This window comes from Lepidochelys kempii, chromosome 5, assembly GCF_965140285.1.
Source record: "Lepidochelys kempii isolate rLepKem1 chromosome 5, rLepKem1.hap1, whole genome shotgun sequence".
Taxonomy (NCBI): Eukaryota; Metazoa; Chordata; order Testudines; family Cheloniidae; genus Lepidochelys; species Lepidochelys kempii.
In genome coordinates, this window is record NC_136384.1 from 96,620,284 (window position 1) to 96,644,270 (window position 23,987).

A 23,987-nucleotide genomic window follows, 5' to 3' on the forward strand; every position below is an offset into this window, starting at 1 on the left:
CAAAAAAAGAGAAAAAAAGTAGAAAGCTGTCGTTTCATGCCTGACATTGTTAATCTGATCTCCCTCATTTGAAACAAACAATAAAAAAACCCTTCTCACGACTGTCTGGTATTAAACACGGTGACTGTTTAGATGATGCAGAAAATAATTCTCAATATATATGCCTGCAGTTCAATCATCCCTTAGCCCTCCCACATAATTGTTTCAGGAGGTTTTAGTCAATCTGTGTTACTCCCTGCTTGTCTGAAGATAACAAGGGTCTTAAACTGTGTTCCTTGCAGGATCACTCCCCAAACACACACGTGTGTCTGTTAGACAGTACCTGTGGCATGTCTGAAAAGAGAAGAACTTCTCAGCCTCAGGTTTATTTTTCCTATTCTGTAAATTCCTTCATTGAATATTGCCAGTGAATCAATCCTCCAAATGAAATATCTCAGTTAATGGAAACAGCTTACACAGTCTGTACCATAGGATAGGCCCAGAGGCATGTTACTGGCCTACTGTCTCTTGGTAAGTGTGATCACAATTCTTCCACATCTACTTCATAAACGTTTGTACTTTTAATGTCAGAGGAGAGAAAATACCGACACCTGGTAGACAACAAAATGTGTTTTTCTACTGCATGCATCCGATAAAGTGAGCTGTAGCTCACGAAAGCTTATGCTTAAATAAATTTGTTAGTCTCTAAGGTACCACAAGTCCTCCTTTTCTTTTAACAAAATGTGTGTCCTGTCTCAGAGAATAAAACAGGAACATTTCACATTTTTACTGGATGTCTCACTGGCCACTATTGTGCAACCTGTTCATTAAATAAAAAGAATGGGCCAAATTTCTGGTGAATTTGGCCCAATGTTTTTGAAGGATAAACAAGTGAAAAAAGAGCAGTACACGACAGTCTGATCCCTTTGGAATTGTGCAATTGTCTCCCTTTTGGAGTCTGTGCCGTTTACAAGCAATGTGGAAACACAGAAGTCAAAAAGATGGAGAGGGCAGAATTAGAAAAGGAGCACAACCACCACAAGCTAGCAAATAAACTTAATCTTGGTATACTGAATCCAAACTTTAAGGGCGAAACATTTCCCAACTGAGTACAGTGGTCCCAAAAAGCTCACCAGTTGAAAGTCAACTGTTGAGAAGCCTACTTTACGGAGGCATGGCAGGCATTCCCCTTGTATATGGAATACTGCAGCAAGACTAATTATTTTCCAATTATAAAGATTAACATTTTATGGTGGCCATTGTATGAACAATGTACGTGAATTAAAGTCGTCTATCTACTGCTCTAATTTATGCAGCTGGCATTGGCATTTAGGCCTTGTCTACACTAGAAAGGGTTTACTGTGTATCTATAGTGGAGACACAGTTTGTACTTTTGCTAGTATCAGTTATACCAGTTCCTCAAATGAAATAGGTTAAATAGCAAAAGGACTTTTTTACTGGTATAACTGCAACTACACAAGGGCTCATACCAGAATAGCTAAGTTGGTTAAAAAAAACCTGACATCCCCAAGTGACACAGCTCTGCCAGAATACATTTTAAGTGTAGACCAGACCTTAGTTAACTAGGGACACAGGTTCAGCAATTTGGGTTGGATAGATACCTAAAAGTTGAGTTGCTTTCTCAAACATTGGTTCTGAAAACCTTAAAAGGTCACACCAGGATCACTTGTGAAATTTCCAGTACATCCTGGCTGCAGCCAAAACCACAAGTTTTGTGAGGAAAATAAAGCCTCTTTCTGTCCGTCTCCAAACCTGGAAGTACAGAGGCACATGGAAATCGAAAAAAGAAGAGTTAACTGATTGCTTCTGAACTTCAAAAACCATTAGGTGTTTATATTCATAAAGGGATGAACAGTTCCACACACGCTTCCCTCAAGTAGTAAAGTAATTTATTATTATTATTCAAGTATCTTGTCTATATTTATTGTGCACAGAGCGCCAGCTGTAAAATCCCACAGTACATTGATGTTTGAGCTTCCTTGTGTTCCCGGGCTTGCACTCCTTGGATTTTATGCAGTTTTGATTTTTATCATATGGAAACCTATCCCACCCTTTCCTGGAGAAAATCACATGTAAAAGGGGAAAAAAAATCTCCTTGCTTTTGATGTCACCCATCTCTCCCTCCAGTGGGAGGGGTTTGCAAGACAGTAGAGAGGGCAGGTGGTGTGGCATATGCATTTGTTCCAAGATCTACAGGGACATCTCTTGGGTCTCAGATCATCCTTGCCTCAGGACCCAGGCTGCAATTGACCTCCTGCCCACATTTGCACCCTACCCCCTACCAGAGTGCTGAGTGGGACTTAATGCTGTAACTGTCAACATTCACTCTTGGTGGAATTTCAAATGGAAAGCACTGATTTTTTTTTTTAAGAGGATAATGCCAAAGAAAGTAACTTTACCCCTTGCTTCTCCCCTCTGGACTGGCACACCTTTCTTCTTACATGGCTTACTTGCACGAAGAGGTTTTGTGGACTCAAACTGAAGGGGCAGAAAATTCTGGTCTGATTTTGCTCTCTCTATCTATGCATACTGATCTGATTTGGCTGTCTTTGTGTTACTTCTATTGACTCTGTGTCTAAAAGTCACTGGAGATTACATGGATCTGGTCCCCCCCGCCCGGTAGAATTTCCCTCCAAAGCACCATTGCCAAAATGTAGATTATCTTTATAACCTTTTCACCTATAATTACCTCTTTGAGGAACTCTTTCCTCAGCTGGGCAGAGGAAGATGCAGAATGAGACCCATTTCCCTTAGAACTTGGGAGGTAGTAATAGTTGCAATACAGCTTTTGTGACATTAAAAGTAGGAGCAAATTATGCTGAAGCAAATTTGCCCCTTCTTGCTTGAGGAATCCAGCCAGTTCATTGATGCTGAGTAAACTACAATGCAAGTCTGCCTATTTATTGTAAATTTGTCCAGTTTTACACAGTGAAAAATTGGTCCATTGGGCTTGCAAGGATAAATGCCCATATTTAGGTTTAATTACACCAGCACAGCCAGACAATTGCAGTATTTGGCAATAATTTCTGATAAATGAGAGGGAAGTGGAGTTTAGCAGTTAAGAGGAAGGGGCTGGGAGTCAGGAATTCTGGAGTTCTGATCCACTCAAACTGAGTGCCCCATGGCTCTGGGCAAGTCACTTAACCCCTCAGCTGTGGTGAAAAATGGATGAAGACTTAAAGGAATATTATAATGCTTAATTAGTTAAGGGTAGACTGGGCTTCTCCAACCTGCCCAGTGTAAAAAGAGCATATAGCTTTGCTGATCCAGGAGCAAAACAGTTAAGGACTTGTGTCTCCCTCTACCCACGTCCCCCGTTTGGTGAATCTAGTCCTTTAAAAATGCCTGGAAACAAAATGTTTAATTTAACTGGAAAGAATTTTTTTGATTTGCTGAAAATTCCAAATTCAATTTGACACGAAACAATTATTTTCCTGATTTTTCATAACTGCCAGCAAACTGAAAAATCAGTTATTCACCCAGCTCTAATCACTTTCTCCCTTTCCCCTGCACCAGCTCATCTTTATTAGTTGGTACACTGAGGAGCAAAGCCAAGACTCCACTCATTCCCACCCCACTCCCTGCCCACCTGCACAGCACCTGCTTACCCTTAGGCATCCAAACCCACAGTGAGGCAGGCTGCACAGTAGCATAGGGGGAATATCTTACTCTACTTACTTGTACTCAGGCACAGCTACACAGGGTATGTCTACACTGCAGCTGGAGGTGTAATTCTCAGCTTGAACAGACATACACATGCTAACTTTGATCGATCTAGGGCGCTACAAACAGCGATGTGGTGCAGGCAGCTTAACCCCCCATGTATTGGACCATACTCAGGTGATTAGTCTGTGCTACTGCCCACACCACCATGGCCACATTGCTATTTTTAGCATGCTAGCTCAATTGGAGACAGAGTAAACATACTGACACCCCAGCCGTGATCTGGCCTTTAAAGTTTGGGAAGCATTGTCAATCTGAAAAGTGCTATTTACATCTTTATTTAGTAGACACTCTTAATTAGCAGCCACTGCCCTACAGTAACCACACCTTTACCAGGCAAGCCACAGGGGAAGCATTTAAACTGAATAGCAGATGAGGTTTCTAAACAAAAATGTGGTATTTCTCAGAACTTTAGAAATGATCTTTTCCTTTTTCAATCATCATAGGAGAGCATGCAGTATTGCTCCAAAAAGGAAAATCATGTTACAGATCTGCTTTTCTGATGTTCAACAACCTGAAAAGAGATTAACATGGATTCTTATTGAATAGGTTTCTTGAAAAGTAAAAACTGGCAATTGCTTCTACTTAAAAAGGAAATTATGCCATTCAATAACTGTATGTCTCTATACGCAAACATTTTTTTCCATTGGAATACTATGTATTGTTATCAAATTCAGCAATTACTATCTATTTATATTCCATAGCACTTATTACTAGCATTTTATTATGGACTAAAATTAAACAGTCAAACATTTATTCCCTCTTAACAGAAATACAACATACATTATATGGAACTGCCTTTTCCTTGTTAATTACAGAAACTACTACAAAAAAAGACATACAGATAGCTCAGAAAAATGCAATATATACAGAGAGAAAACTGAAGTTCTTGACCTGACTGCAGCCATTTAAACACAGAACATCACATTTTAAATGAATTTTAAGAGTTAAGAGAGAAGGGGATTCTCTCTCTTCAAAGATATAATCAGCAGCAGTAGGTAGAGTGCAGAATGTGTGTTATTACTAAATGATATATATTGGGGAAAAAAATCTGTTTACTGCAGAAATGAAACCATCTCATTTTTGACAAGCAGGAAAATCTATCCAGATAGCTACTACACAGATCACTTTAATATCACTTCTTCTTGGTTCAGTGAAAATAATTGCCAGAATACTGCTTGACATCCACTTTGCTTTCACTGGGCACTTCCAGATATGACCCAGTGGGAAACACACAGTAGCTGCTCAGGTAAATAAGAATATGAGAACTGCTACCATGGAACAGACCAGCAGTCTGTGTCTAGTCTTTCTGTTAATCTTACTAAACTACTTGTTAATCACACTACACTAGTTACTTCAATAATCTCCTGTGGTCAGCAGAGATGTGATTAATCCACTTTTCCTCCTGATTTGCTGGAATACCAAATATTAGTTGTTGTTTCTCATCAGGAAGTGTGTATTGATCCAGGTAGTTACAGCATGATCTAGTGTTAACTAATGATAGATTATGTTATCATAATATCTCACTGAGAACAAGATGTATGCTTCCACCAGTAAACAGACAAGGAGATATTAGAAATCTTCCCTGATTTCCTGATAAAAACATAAGATTGGCCATACTGGTCACCAATGGTTCATCTAGTTCAGATTGCTGTCTTCTGACAGTGGCTGGTGCCAGATGCTTCAGAGAGACTGAACAGAATAGGGCAATTATTTCAAATGATCCATCCATGGGTTGCATGCCTGCCCATCCTGGCTAACAGCCATTGATGGACCTATCCTCCATGAACTTTTATAATTCTTTTTTGAACCCAGTTATACTTTTCGCCTTTAGAGCATGCCTTGGCAATGAGTTCCACAAGTTGACTGTGTATTGTATGAAGAAATACTTCCTTATGTTTTTTTAAAGCCTGCTGCCTATTAAATTTAATCAGGTGACTCCCAGTTCTTGTATTATGTGAAGTGGTAAATAATATTTCCCTACTCACTTTCATCATACCAGTCATGATTTTATAGAATTCTATCATATCCCCCCTTAGTTGAGTCTATTCTAAGATGAACAGTCCCAGTCTTTTTAATCTCTCCTCCTATGCCTAATCATTTTGTTGCCCCTCTCTGAACCTTTTCCAATTCTAATATATCCTTTTTTGAGACAGTGTGACCAGAACTGCACTCAGTATTCAAGGTGTGGGCATACCATGGATTTACATAGTGGCATTATGATATTTTCTGTCTTATTACCTATTGCTTTCCTAACGGTTCCTAACATTGTTAACTTTTTTGTTGGCCTCTGCACATTGCTTTCAGAGCACCCTCCACGATGACTCCAAGATCTCTCTATTGAGTGGTAACAGATAATTTAGCCCCCATCATTTGTACGTATAGTTGGAATTATTTTTCCCAATGTGCATTACTTTGCACTTATCAACACTGAATGTCATCTGCCATCTTGTTGCCCAGTCACCCAGTTGTGTGAGATCCCTTTGTAACTCTTTGCAGTCTGCCTAGGACTTCACTATCTTGAGTGATTTTGTATTGTCTGCAAACTTTGCCACCTCACTGTTTGTCTTTTCAAGATCATTTATGAATATGTTGAACATTGTCCCAGTACAGATCCTTGGTCCACCCTCCACTGTGAAAATTGACCATTTATTCCTTCCCTTTGTTTCCTATCTTTTAACTAAGACAGGACTTTTCTTCTTAGCATATGACTGCTGGTGGTTTGATACTTTCCGATATTCAGTGACAACTCCACAACAGCAGGTAAAATGTTATCTCCCTGTCTTCCCTTATCAAATATTAAATACTTGATCATCTGATGGGGCGCATGTCTGGAACACATACACACACATAAAAAGGTGCAAATGGCAACACGTGAAAGATGTATGAAAAACAGAGTATTGCCATGCTACATCAATACATACCTGGCTTTCACTGTACAACTGGTGTGCACAGCAATAGAAAAAGGTGTGTCAAAAGGAAAACTGGATGTGGCTAAATAGTGCAGCAGGGTGTAATACCCCTTTAAGGGACAGTGGCACTTACAGCCAACACAGTGAGAGTGCTGTCAAGGAGCACCATGTCCTACCCCTGGAGCTGGGCTATATAAACAGGAAAAGAAAGCTGTGCAAAGTAGAGGTGACTAGAGGTCACTCTGGTTGCAGACTTCATATTATCACTCTGATCAGGAACACCAGAGACTTTGTTTTTCTAAGTATAAGTTTGGTTGCTCTGACTGAAGAGTCTGGGGTAAGGCCATTATGAAGTGCACTAAGCGGCTCTTCCCCTGACTTGGCATCTAAGGGAAAAGAGAAAACCAGCCTGTCTGCCTGCCTGTCTCGGAGAACAACTAGAGAACTAGGATCTCTTGTGGCCCTGGTCAGTTTGGAGGCCTTCTTAAAGTGGACATGTGTCTTTTGATTAGTTAGTTTTGGCTTCCCCTTCCTGTATCCTCCACAGAGACATAGCAGCATTTCATCCCTTTTGGCAAATGTTATGGAAATGCATGATAGTGTAATATACCCTACCAGTTTTAAAGTATGTTGCTTTCCAGGCATGTCAGTATCTTCATGATAGAAGGAAGGGCCAGTGTACAGGTCTAGAGATGACAAATGGCTAGCAAAGACTCAGGGCCAAAGGATGAGTACCTCAATACAGGTAGATGACAATAAAAGGACATTGTGAGGCTCACACTTAACTGTCAATTTTCATCTCTTGAAGGGTCTGAGACAAAGACAGACTCAGCTCCCATTGTCAACAAGCAGATAATCAGTGTGTGTCAGTCTGCAAACATCTGGCATATGAACTCCTCTTCACTGATACTCACCTCTGGTGTACCCTGACACAGATTGTTTTAGGTTGTCTTGATCATCTGCTCAACTGTTCCTGACCCCCCAGTGACTCTTCTCTCTCCCTCCCGGCCTATTCCATGAGGAACTGCTCACTGGTTTCTCCACTTTTGTCCCCATGCAACCCTGCTAGACCCTGAGACAACTCTCCCCTTAGCTGGTGCCATCACCTAGGGAAGCCCAGAAGTCTGTAACATGCTTTTTCTCAGTTCTCTGTCTTGCATTTTTGGGGGTCCAGCAAGATAAGCCAAATCCCCACAAATCTTATCAGCATCTTTAGGGAAGCAGACTCCTTGTCTAACATTCTCCTCAACGCTCATTTAATAGCTACATGACCTGAAGGCACTCCTTTTGACCCACTGCTGCTACTGAAGGCCATTTAACCTTATTCTAGGCTCTTATGCACCTTAGAATGCATTGCATGGTAACAGGATATCCCTTAAAGGGGATTTTGGTAGGGTTCACTTGGAAGTCCCTGAAGATGTCAGTAGAGTATATGTAATGAGCCACTGCCCAATCCACTACTCATGGCTCCAGGGTCTATTTTGGTGGGGGAGTTTTCTGGAGGGAGGGCAGAGTCCTGAGTTTGTCAGACTCTTCTCCAGCCTTCACACAAAGCTCTGAGTTTGGGGTCTCATTGAAACCCAAACCCAACTGAGTTTCACCTGGTTTAGGTTTCACTATAAGAGTTTTGCACAGCCAGCCCTAGTTACAAGTAACTCAGAGCTCATCGATGTGTACAGAGTAGCTCAAATTCTAGTGTGAATTACCTTTCAATTGTCTACACCCTAAAGATCACGTTACTAATATGAGAGACTGAGTGATAATGCAAATACCTGAGTTAAGTCGCTGAGCATGTCCAGTGTCTACTAGGTGTTTCCACAAACTGAAGCAATCTCAATCTAAACTGGCTACCCGTGCAGCTAATACATATATAGTGGCCTCTTTTCAACCAAACTGTTGCCTGAATGCTTAACTCAACGTTAGTTGCCACCATTTTGTCCAATTATCGAGTTTTGTTGGGCCTTTCTGGCGTTCTAAATAATCCCCCCTCATCATAGCTACTCTAAAGCATTGTGTCAACTCACTCTTCATCTATCTGCCAGCTCAATACACCGAGCAGCATTGGCTCCACTCCTGATGACTCCTAAGGCATCCCGCTATTAGCCTCTTTCAATGCTGATAACTGCTCATTTATCCTTTTCCCTGCCCCCTGTCTCTTAACCAGCTATTAAGCCACAACAGGACTTTGTGTGCCTCATGTTGCTCACACAACTGGGTAAATCAGGACTAACTCCATTGAAGTCAATGGGGTTACACCAAAGTAAAACAGTGAGAGGGCAGAATCAGGTCCCTTATCTTTGCTTGGGTATTCCAAGTTTCAGTAACAACACCATGTAAGAGAGAACTCCATTTTCAAAAGCCTAAATAAATTACATGTACTCTATTTCTTTTCTTCTTTTCAAAGACTACATAAATTATATTAACTGACAGTCATTTATGTATTATTCTATTATCTTTTTCAAAAATACCTAACAGACTAGAGAAGCACGATTCACCCTTACAAAAGCCAACCTCTTTTGTGCGTAAGGCCTTGTCTACACTAAAGGGAAAAGTCAATCTAAGTTATGCAATTTGAATTATGTGAATAGCGTAACTCGAATCGACGTAGCTTAGATCTACTTATCGCGGTGTCCACACTATGTGATGTCGACAGGAGACGCTCTCCCATCGACTCCCCTTACTCTTCTTAATCCACGGAGTACAGGAGTTGATGGGAGAGCAATCTGCGGTCGATTTAGCGGGTCTTCACTAGACCCGCTAAATCGACCACCGATGCATTGATCGCTGCATGTTTATCCCCCGGTAAGTGTAGACAAGCCCTAAGAAAGGATGCTGACTCATCTGAAGTTAGAAGGAAACTGTCCAAAATTCTTACCCTCCAAAATTCACTGGAGGGAAAGCAGGACTTGCAAAACTGGAGGTGGGGGGCCAGAAGTGGAGGGGAAATAGAAAATAAAAGAAAGTCTGGGACAGAGCAGAGAAAGGAGAGCAGGAAAACACTACAAGAAAAAAGCAAATAGAGCAGTGGTTCTCAAACTGGGGGTCATGATTCCTCTGGGGAATGCAAGGTTATTACATGAGGGGTCACAAGCTGTCAGCCTCCACCCCAAACCCTGCTTTGCCTCAGCATTTATAATAGTGTTAAATATTTTCAGAAGTGTTTTTAATTTATAAGGGGGGTTGCACTCAGAAGCTTTCTGTGTGAAAGGGGTCATCAGTAAAAAAAACAACTGAAATAGAGGGAGAAAGGTTAAATTAGAAAAGAAAATCATTCTGAGCAAAGCAAGTACTTCACTGGTGAAACAACAACAGAGAGACTTTTTTTAAAGGATGTGAGAAAAATCACCAAGGTTCATAAAGAATAAAAGTTAAAAGTCAGAAAAGAAAAGAAAGTGGAGAATACAATGAGAAAAGAGAAAGCAGGGAAAAAATCCACAAAGAAACAGTTTTACTTTTTCTAAATCTATGATTTAATGGTGGCTTTGGGCTGTTTCTAGCAACAATCATGAAAAGTGTGAACATTTTTCCAGCTTTGGACAGGCAGTGGGTGACACTTCTCTCCCCATTCCAAGTCCTCTATGGATGCTGTAGATCACCTTCATTTTCTTTTATGAGAAGTTGACAAGTGTGCTCTTACATTACACTCCTCAACATGCTTTATAATTTTAATGGCTTTCTCAGATATTTCCTCAGATTCTTAGGTAAGGTTCACTGGTATATAAATTTCCTGGATGACCCACTTTAAAGGTGGCTTCAATATTGGACACCATTTTCTCATCGAGTATAACATTTAAAAATATATATTACATATATTTGTGGATTCCTCAGTTATTTTATGCACTAGTTTCTCAGAGGAATACCATCGTGTCCCAGTGATTTACTGTAACTTAAGTTCTAGTTTTCTCTCTGACAGCACCACACCTTCATTAGCTGCAAAGTGTAGCCTTTGGATAGACGTTTTCTTCTTAACTTCTCTGGTGAAATCCAATTCTGAACAATCATTTTGTTTCTATTCAATTCCCAAATCATTTTGATTTTCACATTTACTCCCATATGCTATAGCAGATCCATCATCTTTCCCTAGAGCGACTCACATCTGATGTACTTTAAAAATTCTTATTTCTCCTCATACTTTTAGTCAGTCTTCTACTTCTTAGTCTTAGTAAAATCTTCTATTTATATTCAAATAGTGGACCCAAGTGCCCAGCCGGAGCAAACTGAGGGGAGGTCTGCAGGGTTCACAGTGAATGAGACCTGTTCCTTGGGCACAGAGGGCTTGTCTAATAATTATAATTAATAATAATAGGAGTGGTAGGGCTTACCTCTGACAAGCTGACAATGTTGAACAAGGCTTGCCAGCTTTCTGCATTGACAGAAAAGTCATGGTCAGCATCACCTTAATTTGGGGGAGGGATAGCTCAGTGGTTTGAGCATTGGCCTGCTAAACCCAGGGCTGTGAGCTCAATCCTTGAGGGGGCCATTTAGGGATCTGGGGCAAAAATTGGGGATTGGTCCTGCTTTGAGCAGGGGGTTGGACTAGATGACCTCCTGAGGTCCCTTCCAACCCTGATATTCTATGATTCTGATTCTATGAATTAACACAACTCCCTGAGGTCATGTTCTAACTCAATGTGATTCTCTAGTGAAGAAGGGGAAGGTGGACCCTCTATATGGACTCCCTGAATCCACCTCACATACAGTGGAATCAGACTCATTTCATTACCTTTGGGGATATCTACTCCAGGGGGCAAAGCGTAGTTCTTAGGGAGCTACTCCTAACTTGAAATCTAGTCAACTTTTAAAAAATGAATTAAAAATAGTTTCACTTATTACGCCTGTCTCTCAGTCCTCCTGCCATTTTTGAGGTTTTACAGACTATGAATCTGACGACGCTGTCAAATGCACAGAGAAGCATTTTTCCTCAAATCCCTTCCAGTTATAGTGGGACTATTATCACAGGTTAGGTAAAGTATTTTTAGACAGCAGTGGAATTTTGCAGATGACTGCGAACCCTTTTATTAGCTATGTGAATTGATTCGATATGGAACAATTATGAGCAGTCTGCATACTTTATTCACAATAATTAAAGAGATGAAATATGGTAGATATTTTTGGTATTAAACTAATGATACGTAGACAGGAGAGCTGTGCGGATAATATGTTGGACTGTTCACTCTCCAAACTCTAAATATGTATGGGGCCCTCGTCATAGGGAAAGCAAGGTACATGGTCTCTAGTCATTCTTTACTTGATATAAGTTGAGACAAAACCAACTCCTAGCTGTGTAAGTCAATCTTGAGCAATGTTTGAACTGTGACCATCAGAAGAGATATTATGTGTCATTCATCCAAGAAAGGTTATATTCCGCCATGTTAGCTATAAATCATCAGAACTGACAAGTTCAGGTAAGGAAAACATATTGCAATCTTTAAACTAGTATTGTCTCAAGGTGGAGAAAAGTAGCATCTAATGTTTTCTTTTCCTCATTATTAGAAAGCAAAACACAAGAGCAAACACAGATAACTGGACTCTCGAATAATGAAACACAGTGGACTTGATCTTGCAGATAATGAGTGCCTTCTGTGAGGTGCTGTGCACTTTCTACTCTCCTTACTCTCACTGGAAGTTTAGGGTACTTGGCACTTTAGAGCAGTGGTCTCCAAATTCTTTATGTCGCTCCCCCCTTACCTGTAATGTAAACTGATCGCATCCCCCTGTGAGCTGGGGCCAAGAACAGGACTGTGGCCTGAGACTGGAGCTAGAGCCAGGGCCAGAAGGGGAGAGCTGTGGCTGGGAGCAGGGCTGGGGCTGGAAGCAAAGCTAGGGCCTTGGCTGGGGCTGGGGCGAGAGCTGGAGCCAGAGCAGAGCTGGGAGCAGAGTGGGGCTGGGTGGCGCTCCCTCCCCTCCCTCTGTGATGGCTGGCCCAGGCCCTGCCGAGCCCCCCGAGACATTCCTCCCTCACAGTTTGGGGACCACTGCTTTAGAGGCTCAGGCCCTGAGTGAAAGGAATTACAACAGTTTCTAAGTTTCACTTTCTAGGAACATCTTTAGAATCAACATTGAAGAATACAGAGATGGAATATTTGTTTTAAATATGTCTCATGGGATACACATCTCAGGTTTGTGATGAATCAAAGGGGACAGCAGGCATGCCTCCCCACCCCACCCCCCATCACCCCATCACTTCTGGGCATAAATGTCACTAAAATAAGCCCATACCATTTTCTTAGTTCCTATTCATTAAAATGACCAGGTCTGTGGTTGTGAAGCAAAATAAAGGGGGGGGGGGGGAGGGGGAGAAGAGAAAGACATTAATCAAATAGTTTGTTTGACATAGTATATAGATAAAAGATCTTGTGTCAACAAATCTCAATGAAATTTACAGCCCTGCTAGAGATTAGACCAGTTCAAGGGCCAAAGGTATCAATCTCAACCTGTAATGAAGTTACTCATTAATCAACATCCATACCAGCACATGATAGTACTTTATTGCTTTCATAATAATGAAGTTTGTAGGTAGCAACCTAGAATCCTCTCTCTACGGTGTGGCAATGACGGATAGTTCTATACAGAGGTTTTTTCCCCTTTCTTTTTGGTTTGTTTCTGACCACCAGAAAAGATACGTGAGTTTAACATATAGAGATGAATTTACAATCACAAATGCAGTGTTATGGGGATGTTTTAGAAATGACCTGAAATAGCTTTGAGGTCACTTATTCAATACTTGTTAATGGTTGCCTCCTCTTTAACTGAACCTTTATGGCAATCAGAATTTCCTGCCTACTGATATATTGTTACCACTCCAGCAATATCACAAATACCGCCATTTATTCAAATCTATCTATCTACATCACCGTGAGTGTCCTGATAGGATAGGGACTAAAGCAACATACAAATTAGATAGATCAAATAAAGACAACCACACATGCTCCAAAAGGCTGGGAAAAGATCCTGTCATGACTCTGATCCAAAGAGAACAGCATCAACAAAGAATTACTGCAAATGTATTACATTTCGGATAAAAATGCTTTTTTCAAAATGCACAATGAACCACTAAACAAACTTTGTCATTTCAATACAGTACTGCAATAAAATACAGAAAGCATGGATAGAGAAAGCATATAGAAAATCATAGCCTCAAGGATTGAAGATGTGATCACATGGGTTGTAACTAGAGCTGATCAGAAAAACTTTGATAGAACCATTTTTTGTTCTGAAAATGCAGTTCCATCAAAATTGAAATGCTTCACAAAATCACCTTGATTTTTCAGAAATTTCATTTCCGAGAAAAAACAGCGGGGGAAGTTTCAGGCGCTGTTGAAACATCCTGTTTTGACATTTTAGCAATGAAATGTTTCATATTTTTTAGAAATATTTTATTTTGTAATATCACATACAATTGTTATTGTATTATAAAATTTTAAAAGTTCAAATCAAAATAAAACATTTTGGTTTTGTCCAAACAAAATGTTTCGATTGATCTGAAATATTTTTTTTCCCTGAATTCTCTTTCATGGTAATTTAGAAATGTTCATGTTTCCCTCTGATTTGGGACATAAACCAAATTTTAACATCCGTAGCCTGACATAATATAATAATATCTAGTTCTTATATAGGGCTTTTCATGATTAGATATCAAAGACTTCACAATCTTTCATGTATTTCAACTCACAACACCCCTGTGAGGTAAGGAAGTGGCATTATCCCCATTTCACAGATGGGGAAATGAGGCCTAGAGAGGCTAAGTGACTTGCCCAAGGTCACACAGGAAGTCTGTGGTAGAGCAGGAAATTGAACTTGGGTTTCCCAAGACCTAAATTCTCCCAGCCCCATTATCTTGACTTTCATGAGGAGGAGATATCCACCTTTGATCCTTCCTACCGTGTCAGAGAAGAGATTCTGTATGTTAAACTTTTTTATTTTAATAAAAAGAAAAGGAGGACTTGTGGCATCTTAGAGACTAACCAATTTATTTGAGCATAAGCTTTCGTGAGCTACAGCTCACTTCATCGGATGCATCTGATGAAGTGAGCTGTAGCTCACGAAAGCTTATGCTCAAATAAATTGGTTACTCTCTAAGGTGCCACAAGTCCTCCTTTTCTTTTTGCAAATACAGACTAACACGGCTGCTACTCTGAAACCTTTTATTTTAATTAAACTTTTTCTGAAATTCTGGATCAAGCACCCCTCCCCTCCTCTTCCTCTCCACCTGAGTTAACATCATAAATAAAACAGTACTACTACTTTGCACTTCTATGCATGGGCCAGGAGAGCCAGTAATTCTGTCACTGCCAGTATCATGGTAACCACTAACATGTACCACAGGGCAGCAAGAACAATGACACCAATACTCATATGTGGCATACGGACAGCAGTGCTATGGTGCAGTTGGAGACTCCTGTAATATGCTATATCCCATAGCAGAAATCATATTCCTGCAGTCATACTTACACCTGTATTCAATGTATATGATTTTGTGAACTAATAAATATACAATAAAATGCTTTAATTAGTAAGTATAGCACAATCATTGAGCAATGTGAGTGGTTTCTATCAAAATCTGTTTGGTATAATAGCCATCATTTAATAGATATCCTTTTCCCCTCCAGTGCCAAGCTGCAGCATTGACAGGGCCCAGTACACATCACTTCCAGCCTTCCCAGGATAAGCACTGTTTGTCACAATAGGAGGTTTTAGAAAGGGAGAATCCATAAGGTTTAAGGGAGATAAGGAAATTATATATAACCAGGGACGAAAGATTCCCTAGAGCTAAACTGGAGAGTTCCCAGGGACTGTGGTAGCCTCCACCAAAACATACTATACACCTAGCTCGAGAGACTTGACCATCCTTTTTCAAAACTTAGTTAATTATTTGGTAGTTTTAAACTGCACCCATTGAGTGCTCTGAGTGTACACATAAAAAAGGATCCTCACAGTATATCACCCCTTTGAACCCACATACGCATTCCTTAACGCACCTCCTCATCAAGAACCTGGAAAAACAGAGGGATCTTGTATCATGCCCGTAATATCAAAGGTTTCAGGTCTAGTGGACCAAAAAGGGAAGCAAGTTCCAAAGTCAAGAGCCCTTCACTGAAAATTCCCTATTGTATACACATAAATATTCCCCTACTGTATGTCAAGGCTTATTGAGGAGATTTTAAAATTATGCCAGAAATTCAGTAAGTTGAGTCATGCTTGAGGCAGGGACAACAATATGCCTTTCAAGGGATCAGTGATAAGGCTCAGTGATAAATATACGAAAAATCTGGGAAGTCTGGTTATTGCATAGTCTCTGATCAAAGCCCAGCAACCCTGGAACCATGGGCCAAAACCCAAGTCACTCCCTATCCTGATTGGTGACCTACCCATAAAGCATATACTCTTATCTGCACTTGAAGATAAGGCAACTCAGAATATACTGTTATTTGCAAATTACCTTTGGTCTGTGTCCTTTTTGTTTCTCAATTGCAATTTTTAAAAGCATAAAATACAAATGATTCTCACAAGGAGAATTCAAAACTATCTTTGTAAAGCAGCTTTAGGAAAACTCTTGCTAGTATACATCAAATTCTAAAGATCTGAGTTTATGGTTCCATGCAGCATTCACACCAGAGATGATATTCCACTGAAAAAGTGTCTATCCTAAAATTAAACATCTTCTTACATAACAGTTTCAAAAAAGTACATTTCCCCCTCAAGCCTGATGACATTCAAGCCATCGAGTCTCAAAATGCTTACTTCAGTTCAGGGCCCTGCTCTCATCTGAGCTACATGGGTGACCTTGTGTGGAAAGAGGGCTGCAGGGCCAGGATTCCAACCAAGTGTTCAACAGAGCACTAGCAAAGGAGATCAAGACCGTAATGGTTAGCACAACACAAACCCAAAAGGGTGTTCTCACAACTGTGGAAATGGCCAACACAGGCTAGCACATATGCTCACCTGAAGACCATACTGTTCCTATTCAAAGGAGCAGAAACGTGGGCCACAGCAAATGTCTTCTCCAAACTGTCCTGGTCCTTCTCCACTCTGCCTCACAAACATCCTGCTGCTGAATAGGACTAGGCAGTGGCCTGGCTCCCTCTCACTTGCTGACCTGGATCAGATTTGGTCCTACATTCGTTTAATATAGGACAAAATGCCTTTGGATGTGTGATCTATATCCTAAGAAACAAGTGTCTTTGAAGCCAGGCTGGTTTACCATAGGCAAAATTTTCAGTGAACTGGGAAATATGATGATCCTATTATTAAACTGCAGTCATTTGCCTAATTTGATGCTCCCTTCTTCCAAAGCCTGGATATACTCTGACTAAAATACTTCACTTAGGCCATGCAACACAAATTAAGGACATACTATAGTTAAAATCCGTTTGGGTAGCCAAGATCTCCAGTCCAAGCTTTAACTGTGACTGTTACATGTTAAAAAAATTAAAATAAAAGTTTGCTTGTGTCAGACTAAAAGCAACACACAGTCAGATGGAATAGTTCATTATCTAACACACCATATCTGTGTGCCTACTACTGTCACAAAGACATATTTCTGGTCTCCATTCCCTTGCTTGATGATACAGCTGACATTGGAGTCAATGGGAATTATTTGTATTACGTGGGGTCTTGGTGGCAGGGAACTGGGCAGCCAGAGAGGAGGTTTTTTTTTTTCCCTTTCTCAAATAGACCATGGTTATGTCCCTTCCCCTCCCCACTGATGAAACTTTATTCTATAGTTAAAAATTCCAAGAGCACCGCAATAGGAAGCACTCATTATACTTGTAAAGAGTTTACAGACCCTTCCTTAGTTCATGTAAAACTGAGAAGAAAGTTTGCCTTTTTCTGAAGATACTATTTTGTCCCCTACAGAGGATCATAGCACAGCAAATAAACGATTAGCATGAATCAGAGCCAATGGCTGCCTTTATACTTACCATGTACCACATGCTTGGCCACTTGGGATCATTGAAATAAGTGGATTGGGTACCACCAGGTTTATAATCCCTCTTTATCCTTCTTTTAACTACCTGTTGTTGTATCCACTCCACCTGCCAACAAAAAAAATATTTGGTAAGTGTTAGGGTTCCATGGAGATTATCAAGAAATGTGAGCAATCTTGGGAAGTTTCCCATTACTGAAGTCCAAGTCTATTTCATCTTAAAGTGTTCATTTTGGCAAAGGGAATGCAAAGCTCACCTTGTCATTTAGTTCGCAGGAAAATATACCAAATTAGTTAGTACTACATGTTGCTGTGCACAACTATTTAAATCCCCTCCTAACAGGACTTAATTAGCTATCATCTATTGACCAATGCCATTGCATATTTTATTATTCTTTATTATTAATAATAAATAATTAATAAACACCCCATTTTTTATTTATAAACACAAAGATTAACAGTTACTCAAAAGAAAACAAATGGGATTTCCAAGTTTTTTTTTCTTTTTCCTTTATTTAAGTTTTTTCTTGTCAACTGCTAATACTGCAATGTATTCAAAAGCTCTGTTTAACCAATAACTGAATCAACCTCATGAAAAGACCAAAAAAATAAGATATAATTCATTGCAATGAGATTATTTGTCACGATTCACTCAGTTTTCAGGAACTGTATTTTCTGTAAAATTAAAGTACTTCCCAGAAAAAAGCAGCAGAGTACAGGCTAATAGGTTAAATTACAACAAGAAGCTCAAAATATAAATGAAATAAGAGATCAAGGTCAAAATCAGGCTTCCAAAGTTAAGCTTCTTCTCTGTCAGACACCTCATCAAAGACTCTAAACACATTCAGAAAGGCGATACCAAAAGTGACATCCAGTCCACAGCAGGTATTAATTTGTAATGCTTCTCCCCACCCCCAACACCATTAACCTTTCTAAATGGGAACTTGCTGCTATAAATGTAAATATTGTAAACTATCCACAGTCAAACCCAGATTTTACTTGCATGCTTGTGGCTTACCAACAGCTCATATTGCTGCTGTATTGCTGGTACAGAATAAAAATATAAAAGTTCAATTCACATCTTCCAAAGAAAGAAACGCAGCCATCACCTGCTAACAGCCTGCTCTGTACCTTGCACTCCTGATTCCCAGGCATGTACACACACACACGCACAAAAATAAACTTTACTTTCAAAGCACATCTTTATTTTCTTGTTCCAGCTCAGAGTCACTAGCTAGGGACAATATTAATGTTTTCCCATAGCAGAAAAATGTGTCCAACCATTCATTCTTAATTCTAGTTCAAATCCTGAGATCCTAAACCAGGCAAAACTCCAACTGATTATAATGGGAGTTATGCATGAGTGAAAATTGATGGCCCCATGCTTCCCTGGCTTCTGAAGACAGGGAATGCAGATCATGGTGAGAGGAGAAAGAGGGATCTTTGAACCTGTGGAATCCCTTCTGTGAGGGAGTTCTATGGGGTACCACTTCCATATGGTGGTAGAGGACAGTGTGGGGACTGTGAAAACATAGTTTTTCCCTCTGCACTAAGCAACATCGCTACCTGAGAATTGCTTCAGGTCAGTGGTAGCGGCATGGTTTCGACAGAAAGAGCTGGGATGTCAACAGGCACAGAATAGGAGGGAGCTGGTTGATGCTGTGTAAGCAAGTTGAAGTCCCTTTTCTCTGTCAAATCCTCCAAAATCTACCCCTCTTATATCTGTGGGTGGTAGGGAATTGAGAAAGTTTTGATAAGTCCCCTTTCTCTTCTGGCCACCTCTTTCCTCTTCCAACAGTACGTCTGGCTTGGCTGAAATCCATCTCATGGACTTCTCAGCAAGCCTGGGAATATTTACTGGGTTGTCTGCTGCCATTAAATATTACACACTGCAGAGCTTCATTCAGAAAGGGAAGGCAGCCAATCATTCCTGGGCACCTCTGAAGCAGCAAATTCCTGGAGTATCCAAGACATATAGAGTGTAGCTGGCCAGATGCCAAGGGAGAGGACCAAAGAACTGAGTCTCTACTGATGGCAATTACTGAACACAGAAGAGAGACATATTAAGGTTAAATGGGAGCCAAATTATTTTTAACTCTGTCCCATCAAAAAAGTTGGTGTCCCATAGATCTTCAACAGATGCTCCCTCCCAGCCCCCTATTGGCGGCATGAACTCTCTCTTCCAGACCCTGATAATGGATCCTTGTTTTTTTCCAACTCTTCCTGCCATGTAAAACAACCCAACGCTTCCTAGCACATACAAGGCCACATGTGCTGCACCTTAGCTGACTCACTGGCAAACTAGGTCCCCTTGGACCATGAACCTGTCTTAATCTGACCCTGACTTGTTGAGGTCAGGGAGAAGTGAAACTTCAATACAGCTGGATAAGCAATCAAGGTTTTCAAGGCTTATGCAAACCCAAACTCCAAATCTTTTTTTGATTTAGCCTTTATTGCTTATGACTAGTCACATTTTCAGTATAACAAGGGATCTCTGATGTCTACATTGCACAAACATTTACACTCTGCTGCTGACCACAAAAAAGCTGAAAGTGAATGCAAAATAACAGTGCTTGTGAAGGCTGAAAGCTTTATTAACAAATACAGCAATGTGATCTCAACACTAATCTGCATATAGATGTTTCAAGAGGTACAAATAGTTTATTTTGTCTCAGATCAAATAACTGAGAACACTTATCATAAAATTCCTTAGTGCCAGCAATCATAAACCCTCCCTCACTGCATCATTCCCATCCACCATGGACCCAGAGCAATTACTTGGTACATAGAGAGATTTTGATGTATAAAATTGAACTCATTTGTAAATCAGTGTTCTCATCATTTAGGAGCACGAGGGCTTTGCATTTCAATATACTATCGACGGAGATTGTTTCAGGAAACAATTCACTGTGTTTGGCAAAAGAGGCTAGCAATTGTGTTTTAAAGAACCTATTTGTCTATCACTGGGATCAGACCTGAGAGGTACTGAATGTTTCCTGCAAGATGAGCACCCTTCATTCTTAATGAAGTAAGTGGGAGCTGAGGATGTGAGCACTTTGCAGAAGGTGCTCTGAAGCTTGCAAGATCAGGTCCAAATACTGGAATGACAGATGATATAACTCACTGTCCTACCATAAAACCAAACTGTAAATACATATATACAGCAGATACATTTGCACCATAATGATGCATTCTGATACACTGAGCCTGATTCTCCACTGACTTGCTCCTTGTATTTCAAATATGCTGACCAGCTCTACAGAAGGACCTCAGAAAAATCGAGGAGCCATCTCCTGCACTTTACACACTCCAAAAGGGACCACCACAAACATGAAATGATCACATGCTCCCACACACTGGAAGAAAAAAATCAGGAAACTTACCTGGATATCATGCAGGAAACCCAAAACATCAGTCTAAAAAACCTGATGCCAGCAATCCAACTCAAAAAGAAAAAGTGGAACCAACTACAACAGCTCCACAACCAACAGAACACTACCTCTAGGAGAAACCAAGACACCGTGACCCAGCATATGGACACTACAAGACACCCCAGCATCATTAACCTACCAAGACTACCCTTAACCAAAGCTGAAGGACCGGTACTCTCCAAAGGACTGAACTTCTGCCCCACCACAGAACCTGACACTATATTAACATGTGGGAAACTAAAAGAATTCTTCCACTGGTTCCACCTCAAGGAATTCTTTCACAGTAAAGATGACACCACCCACAACAACCACATCCCCCCCACCAGTCATATGAATAAACAGACATCTGACTGGACACCTCCCAGTGGACAAAACTACACACTGGATCATTACAATAATTGTGTCAGGAAAAAAATGGACTGTGAAATCCTCAACAAACATTACATCCACTATAATCTCTCTACCACCAAAAGGATAGCTACACATTTCCTAAAATCCAATCACCAGATAGTGATCAAACCAACAGAAAAAGGGGATGCTACAGAAGTCCTTAATTGTGATGACTGTGTCAATGAGACCAACAGACAACTCTCTGACACCACCCACTATAAAGAACTAAAAGAAGACCCCAAACCACAATTCACACCAAAATGTAAAGATACCATCAACTCCTTCCCCAAGCAACTCCAAGAAAAGCTCTACAACCTCACCACCAGTAAATCACTCCAGAGACCTTCTACAAGCTTCCCAAGCAACACAAACCAGGGAACCAGGCAGACCGATCATATCTGACCCTGGCACTCTTACTAAAGAAATAACAGGACTCATAGAACTCATCCTCAAACCACTCACCACACAAAAGGCCAGATTTCTTCAAGTCACTATCAAGTTCCTCCAGAAACTCTGTAACATAAACAACTTCCCCAGAATACCTTGCCACCATATTGCCACACAATCCTTGCCACCATAGATGCCACCTCCTTAAACCCCAATATCCTCACCATGATGGTATCACTGCCTGCCTCAAATACCTACAAGATAACGTACAATGCTTTCATCTTCAACCATAGTGACTTTATCTTTAACTACAAACATTTTGTCCAAACCATGAGAACAGCCATGGGAATTAGAGTGGCTCCCCAACATGTCAACCTCTTCATAGGCCAACTTGAGGAAGAATTTCTGGAAAAATGCTCCATGAAGCCAATGTTATACCTGAAGTATATTAATGATATTTTCATCCTCTGCACAGAAGACCTAAACTCCCTAATGGATTTCTACCACATCATCAGCAACCACTAGCCATCCATCAAACTTGTTAGAACATTCTCACACCAGCATCAACTTCTTGGACACTGTGATCAGCCTCAACAGTAGAACCATCCAAATGACTACATACAAGAAACCTACAGATCACCATACTTACCTATGTAGATCCAGCAACCACTCCAGATGCACCACAAAATTTGTTATCTACAGCCAGGCATTCAGATGTTGCAGAATTTGCTCTGAAGAGAAAGCCCAGGATAAACACCTAAACACACTGAAAACCACCTTCATCAGACAAGAACACTCCACCAGAGAAAAAGATCACATCTTGTCAAGGGCCACCCAAATACTCCAAGAGAACCTGCTTCCATAGGCGCCGACTCCGTGGGTGCTCCAGCCCTGGAGCACCCACGGGGAAAAATTGGTGGGTGCTCTGCACTCACCAGCAGCTCCCCACCCCAGCTCACCTCTGCCTCTCCTCCACTCCGCCTCCTCCCCTGAGCGTGCCGCCGCATTCTGTTTCTCCCCCCTCACTCCCAGCACTTGTGCCGCGAAACAGCTGTTTCGCGCAACAAGCCTGGGGGCGGGGGGGGGGAGAAACGCGGCGCTCTTTGGGCAGGAGATGGGGCCAAGGTGAGGATTTGGGGAGGGGTCCAATAGGGGCAGGGAGGGGTGGAGTTAGGGCGGGGACTTTGGGGCAGGGGTGGAGTAGGGCCAGGGGTGGGGCCGGGGGCGGAGCGCAAGTACCCACCGGCACAGAAAAAAGTTGGCACCTGTGCCTGCTTCAATATACGGGGGAAAACCACTGCCTGCATACCCCTAGCTGTCACCTACCCTCCCACAGTGGGTATCATCAAAAAATTACAACTCATATTTGATGAGAACCACATCCTGAAATAAATCTTTCTTAAACCCCGTCTTCTGGTCTTCAAATAACCCCCCAAACTCACCAAGCTCATCAGAAGAAGAAAGCTCCCCAGAGACCAGGACACCAACTCAAAGCAGTACCAGACCAGACCAAAAAAAAAAAGATGCAAAACCTGCAGACATATCTCCAATGCTACGATGATCAATACCGTCCTCCCACAACACACCTTTCAAGATCCATGGGTCCTACACATGCCTATCACAACATGTGGTGTACCAAACCCAGTGCACTAAATGCTACAATGACAACTATGTGGGTGAAACCAGACAATCACCACACTCTCAAATGAACTCACACAGAAACAGGATAAAAGACAAAACACCATATCACCCATTTGTGAACACTTTTAACAAAGTGATCACTCAAAATCTGATCTTTCAGTAATTGTCCACAAAGGAAATCTGCACAGCGCCTTCAACAGGTGAGTCTGGGTACTTAAATTCATAACGCTGTTAGACACCAAAAATCATGAACTCAATAGGGACACTGGCTTCATAGCTCATTACAATAATTAGTAACATCTCTACCTGCTAATCTGTAATGGCCCATATCAAACCGCTTTTACATAACAATGTAACCCTATAAATGGCCTCCTACAATGTGTTACCCCTTACTCTTAACAATCTGTTCCAACTTGTATTTAACTCAGAAACTCTTTTTTCCTTCCCCAGACCTGAAGAAGAGTTCTGTGTCACTTGAAAGCTTGTACCTTACACCAACAGGAGCTGGTTCAATAGAAAGTATTACCTCACCCATCTTGTCCCTCTCTTGCTCCGGGGGTAGGCATTTATAACATC

The 23,987-nt window shown here is 41.0% G+C and overlaps 1 protein-coding gene across 4 annotated transcripts in view; it reads right to left on the bottom strand.

Annotated features, from left to right (window-relative positions):
• PCSK5 (proprotein convertase subtilisin/kexin type 5) overlaps nt 1-23,987 on the bottom strand; it is a 299,903-nt gene that overhangs the window by 219,326 nt on the left and 56,590 nt on the right. For all 4 annotated transcript variants that reach the window (XM_073345119.2, XM_073345120.2, XM_073345121.2 and 1 more), the window contains exon 3: nt 17,558-17,671. In XM_073345119.2, coding sequence (XP_073201220.1) covers nt 17,558-17,671 — 114 coding nt within the window. The remainder of the gene's footprint in view (nt 1-17,557; nt 17,672-23,987) is intronic.